This window comes from Vipera ursinii (assembly GCF_947247035.1).
Source record: "Vipera ursinii genome assembly, chromosome: 3".
Taxonomy (NCBI): Eukaryota; Metazoa; Chordata; class Lepidosauria; order Squamata; family Viperidae; genus Vipera; species Vipera ursinii.
In genome coordinates, this window is record NC_139516.1 from 6,020,439 (window position 1) to 6,027,302 (window position 6,864).

Here is a 6,864-nt window from a genome sequence, read left to right on the forward strand (position 1 = left end):
GTCAATCACTAGGCAATAGTGAGTTCTAGTTCCTTCTTAAGTGGGAAAGCCAGCTCGGTGACTTTGGTCCAATCACCAGGAGACTGTGAGTTCTAGTCCCGCCTTAGGTATGAAAGCCGACTTGGCGACTTTGGGCCAGTCCCTCTTTCTTGGCCCAACTCACCTCGCAGGGTTGTTGTGAGGAAAAACAGGAAAAGAAAGGAGTGTTGGATATGTTCACTGCCTTCAGTTTTTTTGTAAAAATAATAAAGTTGGGATATACTTAAATAAATCATAATAAAAGGACACCGTTGTAGTCCGAATAGAATCTGTTCAGGGTAATGAATGCCAGGTTGGGACTCTGCTTGAATTAATTGGGGTTGCCCCAAAGAAGAGGGAGTCAAGCTCTTCTCCAAAGCACCTGAAGGCAGGACAAGAAGCAACGGATGGAAACTAATCAAGGAGAGAAGCAACCTAGAACTAAGGAGAAACTTCCTGACAGTTAGAACAATTAACCAGTGGAACAACCTGCCTCCAGAAGTTGTTGAGTGCTCTATAATTTTTAAGAGGAGATTGAACAACCATTTGTATGAAATGGTATAGGGTTTCCTGCCTGAGTAGGGGGCTGGACTAGAAGACCTCCAAGGTCCCTTCCAGCTTCGATTCTATTCTATTCTATTCTATTCTATTCTATTCTATTCTATTCTATTCTATTCTATTCTATTCTATTCTATTCTATTCTACTCTACATTCCATTATTCTATTCTATTCTATTCTATTCTATTCTATTCTATTCTATTCTATTCTATTCTATTCTATTCTATTCTATTCTATTCTATTCTATTCATTCATCTCAAGATAGCATTTGTCTGTTTAGCAGCTGCCTAACACTGCTAGCTTATGCTTAACTGGTGGTCACCAAGGATACCTTGTTTATAATACATGTGGCTGTTCTATGGAAAAGCATCCCCCCCTAAGGATCATACAGCCCAACCTGATAACATTTTGTAAATCTGTGAACACTTTACCTTTCCAGCAATCACCCCGTAAGATTCAAAGGTCTTCTCCCTGCTCCTTTATTCCTGTTTCAAATTGTGTGCTTGACTGTTTCTGTGCAGACGTTTCATTACCCAGCTAGGTAACATCGTCAAGGCTAGACTTGCTCTCTGTTTATAGAGGTGGCTTGCCCTGTCAGTGTTAGTGGGTTGAGTTTTTGGCAGTTCCTTGATTAGGCTGTTGTTTACTGTTTAATATATCAATCTTGGGGTTAATCTCTGTTTACCTCAGTGTTGATTTATATATATATATATATATGGGACGTGGTGGCTCAACGGGTTAGGACGCTGAGCTTGTCGATCAGAAGGTCGGCAGTTTGGCGGGTCGAATCCCAAGTGCCGCGTAACAGAGTGAGCGCCTGTTACTCGTCCCAGCTTCTGCCAACCTAGCAGTTCGAAAGCACGTAAAAATGCAAGTAGGAAAATAGGGACCACTACGGTGGGAAGGTAACAGCCTCCAGAAACTGTGAATGCTCCAACACTGGAAGTTTGTTAAGAAGAGACTGGACAGCCCTTTGTCTGAAACGGTATAGGGTTTCCTGCCTGAGCAGGGGGTTGGACTAGATGACCTCCAAGGTACCTTCCAACTTGAAGGATACCCAAGTCAACTTGAAGGACACCCACGTCTTTGTAGTAATCTTCCTCATCCAGACTCTTAATGTTATTTTCGTGGGGCCTCTTGATTCCTTCAGTTTTCACTATTTTTCCTTGTTTGATAGTGTGGCACATTTGTCCAAGCCAAACTCCACTGCAGTATCTTAGCTATATATACAGACTGTGTTGAGCAGCGATTCTCTTTCTATTATTATTGTTGTTGTTGTTGTTATATTGTTGTTGTTGTTGTTAGTATTATTATTATTCCTGTTGAACCGCTAAAGCCTGTTTAGTTTTTTCCTGAACCTCCTCTCTTTTACTTAAAATATTAGTCAAACCTGCCATCTTCATGCCATCTGCAGACTTGATAATTTCCCCCTCAACTCTTAGTCACTGATACAGTACTTTGCTCCAAGCTGATGTCAAGGATTATTGGGAATAATCCTTCAACCAGCTGTGAATCCACCTAACAGAAGTATTATCTCTAGCCCATATTTTTATGTATCTTAACTTTGGTAGTCAAGACTTAATACCGCTTTGTAATGCCTTGGTAAGACCACAGTTGGAATATTGCATACAGTTTTGGTCTCCACGATATAAAAAAGATGCTGAGACTCTGGAAAGAGTCTGGGTGTGAAAGTGTTAGCACCTGCCACTTGCGCCACTGGAGCTGCGCAGCTGCACTCGCTGGCCACTTACACAGCCTGCAGCCTACTGGGGGGGGGGCAGCCCAGGCATTCGGGACCCCTGCTCCAAAGCCCCTGTAGGCAGGGCAAGAAGCAACAGATGGAAACTCATCAAGGAGAGAAGCAACCTAGAGCTAAGGAGAAATTTCCTGCCAGTGGGAACAATTAATCAGTGGAACAACCTGCCTCCAGAAGTTGTGGGTGCGCCAACAGTGGAAGTTTTAAAGAAGAGACTGGACAGCCATTTGCCTGAAATGGTATAAGGTTTCCTGTCTGAGCAGGGGGTTGGACTAGATGACCTCCAAGGTCCTTTCAACCCTATTATTCTATGTTCTATTGCTTAAGCTAGGGGTCTTCACACTTGGCCCTTTTATGACTTGTGGACTTCAACTCCCAGAATTCCTCAGCCAGCGTGTCTGGCTGAGGAATTCTGGGAGTTGAAGTCCACAAGTCATAAAGGGGCCAAGTTTGAAGACCCTTGGCTTAAGCCATGGCTTTTCAACCAGTGGTACAGGTAACACCTGTGGTACGTTGGCACCTGGCAGGTGGTACGCAACCATCCTAGAAAAGTGGTAGCAGGGGAGGGGAATGAGCTGAACTGGTGGCGGCACCGCACAAGCCTGAGCGAGAGATGGCTGGAGCTGCAGGGCTGTCAGGGCTCAGCGGAAGCGCCAGGATCAGGGCCAGGATCCAGCTGGAGCTTGGCACTGATCTTGGCATGTCTGCTGAGCCCAGAAGAAGCACCAATCAGCTGGAATGTTGCAGCCTCTCCAGGGTCTTGTGATTTACATTCAGATGCTTGGCAACGGATTCATATTTATGACGGTCACAGTGTCCCAGGGTCATGTGAAGTGACCAAAACCTGCTGCAACCACCTAGCAGATGGGGGGGGAAATAAAAACCAAACACCCCACCCCACCCCACCCCTGCTGCCAATCCTCAACAGAAATGCTCACAACAATGAAAACCTCGGACAAGAGGAAGAGCGCCGCCAGGCGGGCAGGCAGGTGTCTTGCTCGGCTGTGGCTTGGGGGGGGGGCACTTTTTTCAGTACCATTGTAACTTCGAACAGTCACTAAGCGAACTGTTGTAAGTCGAGGACTACCTGTACTTCATCACTTTTTTCCTTTTTTTTTGGGTCCTCAAGTTTTTGACACCTTGCTAGGCGACTGGTGGTACTCGGATGTCGCCATATGGGCACAATGGGTGAAAAGGTTGAAAAGCCCTGGCTTAACCCACATGTTTTCTATGGGGCTGCTGGGGATCAGATGTAACACTTCCTTTGTTTACCTCTCTATTACATGTGAATATTCCTGCAGGGATGAAGGTATCTGTGGGCATACCATTAAGGAAGATAAGAAGCATCTAAAATAAATCAGCAATACCAGACTTTGGGACTGTCTAAATAGCCCCACCAGGATCAAAATTATATCCTTAAACCTTCCAAATTTTACCAACTTTTTAGAACAGTTTTAGCAAGCACAATTGCTTTTCGATTGTCCAAAACCCGCTACATCCCAGAAGGAAAGGGAGCAGCAGGGAAACGTGAACACGTGCGGCCCCGTGCGCGCATGCGCAGACAGGCACGATGGCGCTATCATACGCACGCATGCACAAGTGGGCTGCCGGCGCCTGTGTGATGCTGGCAGCGGTGCTAGTGTCCCACACGTGTGCAAGAATTATTTTCTTAGCTGTCTTGGATTTTTAAAATTATGTTCCCTTTTGCAGACCTGACAAGGTGAACTTCTAAAAAAAAAGTAAAGGTAAAGGTTCCCCCGCACGTGTGTGCTAGTCGTTTCCGACTCTAGGGGCCGGTGCTCATCTCCGTTTCAAAGCCGAAGAGCCAGCGCTTGTCCGAGGACGTCTCCGTGGTCATGTGGCCGGCATGACTAGAAGCCAAAGGCGCACAGAATGCTGTTACCTTCCCACCGTAGTGGTCCCTATTTTTCTACTTGCATTTTTACGTGCTTTCGAACTGCTAGGTTGGCAGAAGCTGGGACGAGATTCGATCCGCCAAACTGCCGACTTTCCGATCGACAAGCTCAGCGTCCTAACCCACTAATAAGCTATCAAATTGTGAAAGACAATACAAGATGATGCGGCTTCTATCAAGTTCGCCCCAGATATCCAATCTTGAAATCAAATATCAAAATTAGCCATGAAGTGTTGAAATTAGATCTCATGGGGAGCAGCAGTGGGGGTGGGTTGGGGCAGGCATAAGTCAAATGTTTGATGAGCATTCTGCAAATATCTGCATATTTGGGGAATAGATTTATTCCCAGCTATTGCTGACATCCATAGGTTGAAGGGAGGGAGAGCTAACACAAGTTGTCCTTTCGTTGGGGAATAAACCACCCTTTCAATTCTGTGATGAATCCATGTGTATTTCAACTAGGACATTTTGGTTACAATCACAATGAAGGCTGCCGTCATTTCAAACTGTTATGCGCTCCTGGCTACTTTCCTTCGTGACCAGAGGCAAGCTCGCCTGACCAATAACCAGCCAAGGCACAGTGAAGGCCTTTTGTTTCGTTTATTGCAACAAGCGGGGAGAGAAGCTATCAAAACTTGGTTCTCTCCAAAGTTTCAACCCAAAATATTCCCTTCTTTATACAGCCCTGTCCCGGCCGCCACATCCCTCCTCTTTCCCCACTGGCTGAGGTACTATGAGGTTACACTCTTTCCGACCGCCTCCTACATATTTCCTGCTGCATACTAAATCATACATCCCATGTACATTAAAATTAAGAGATAATTTGTGCAAGGTGTGTCAGTTAATATTAATCAACTAATTGCACAACCCTGACTGCTCTTTAGAAGGCCAGATCCTGAAGCTAAAACTCAAATACTTTGGCCACCTAATGAGAAGGAAGGACTCACTGGAGAAGAGCCTCATGCTGGGAAAGATTGAGGGCAAGAGAAGAAGGGGACGACAGAGAACGAGGTGGCTGGATGGAGTCACTGAAGCAGGAGGCGTGAGCTTAAATGGACTCCAGAAGATGGTAGAGGACAGGAAGGCCTGGAGGAACATTGTCCATAGGGTCGCGATGGGTCGGACACGACTTCGCAACCAACAACAACAACAACAAATTGCACATGCTCAGTTGACGGAGTTCTGACCCCCCCTTTTTTATGACCTCTTAGAAAAAAATGGGTTCTTTCCTGTTTTGCTAGTTATCTTCTGTTACAGATGTTTTTAGAGCTTGCCTTCTTCTTTTCCCACTAAGACCCAGCTAATTTTTGCCTACGTGTTTCACTTAGCATCCTTTCTTTGTGCTCTCCTTTCCTGGTTCTCGTCTCCACTCAGTAAATTCCCACTGCAGCAAATTCAATTTTAAATTTCTCTTTCAATATTAAATTTTTGAAGACCGCCTTTCATTTACTTCTGTCAAACCTGAGATGTCAGCTTCTATACACAGATAGTCTTCAACTAGCGACTAGAATTGAGCCCCAAATTTATGTGGTTTTTTTTAAATCCCATTTATATCCTGCCCTTCTCCGAAGACTCAGGGCGGCTTACAATCTAAGCACAAATCAAATGTGCTTAGCAATAGCCTTCATTCTATGTATATGCCTGCTTATTAGGGCTTTTGCCCCCCCCCCCCAAAGCAGCATTATTACAAAGTCAGCTTAATTGCCCCCAACAATCTGGGTCCTCATTTTACCTACCTCGGAAGGATGGAAGGCTGAGTCAACCTTGAGCCTGGTGGGATGCGAACCTGCAACAATTGCAGGCAGCTGGTGTTACTTAAGGAGGCATCAGCCCACTGCTCCACCAAGGCCCTTAGCCTTGCTAAGTGAGACATTTTTTAAAGTGAATTTTTTCCTGTTCTTACGAGGTCTCTTGCCATGGTTGTTAAGTGAATCACTGCAGTAGTTAAGTTAGGAACCCGGTTGTTAAGTGAATCCAGTTTCCCCCTTGACTTTGCTTGTCAGAAGGTCACAAAAAGGGGATCACGTGACCCCAGGACACTGCAGCGATCATAAATATAAGTCAATTGCCAAGCATCTGAATTTTGACAGCACGATCCTTGGGATGCTGCAGCGGTCATAAGTGTGATAAATTGTCAAAAATCATAAAAGAGCTGAGGTTGCCTACCCCTGGCTTAGACCAAAAGTGTCCAACCTTGGCCACTTTAAGACCTGTGGACTTCAACTTCCAGAAATCTCTAGCCATCCATGTTGGTTGGGGAATTCTGGGAGTTGAAGTTCACAGGTCTCAAAGTGGCCAAGATTGGACACCCTTTGCTTAGACCCGGAGTGGGGAACCTGGACTCTTTTATGACCTGTGGACTTCAACTCCCAGAATTCCCGAGCCAGCATGGCTCAGCTTGGAAACCTCTCCCTTTCCCCTCAGCATGGCTGGCTCAGGAATTCTGGGAGATGAAGTCCACGAGTCCTAAAAGAGCCAAGGTGGCCTACTCCTGGCTTAGACCTTTCCCACTTTCTTTGGGCCATCCCAATTTTACAGAAACACCTTAACTTTGATGGTAAAATGTTTCTCATTGAACAAAATGTTGACTTCTATTGTTATTGGATTCCAGATGAGT

The 6,864-nt window shown here is 45.4% G+C and overlaps 1 protein-coding gene across 1 annotated transcript in view; it reads left to right on the forward strand.

Moving 5' to 3' along the window:
• Positions 1-6,858: 6,858 nt before the first annotated feature.
• Positions 6,859-6,864, forward strand: part of MYT1 (myelin transcription factor 1) — a gene marked incomplete at both ends in the record, with an annotated part of 92,878 nt that continues 92,872 nt past the window's right edge. Inside the window, one exon of the mRNA XM_083360834.1 lies at positions 6,859-6,864. This exon is cut by the window's right edge and continues 49 nt beyond it. Within this exon, the coding sequence (XP_083216960.1) occupies positions 6,859-6,864 (6 nt within the window).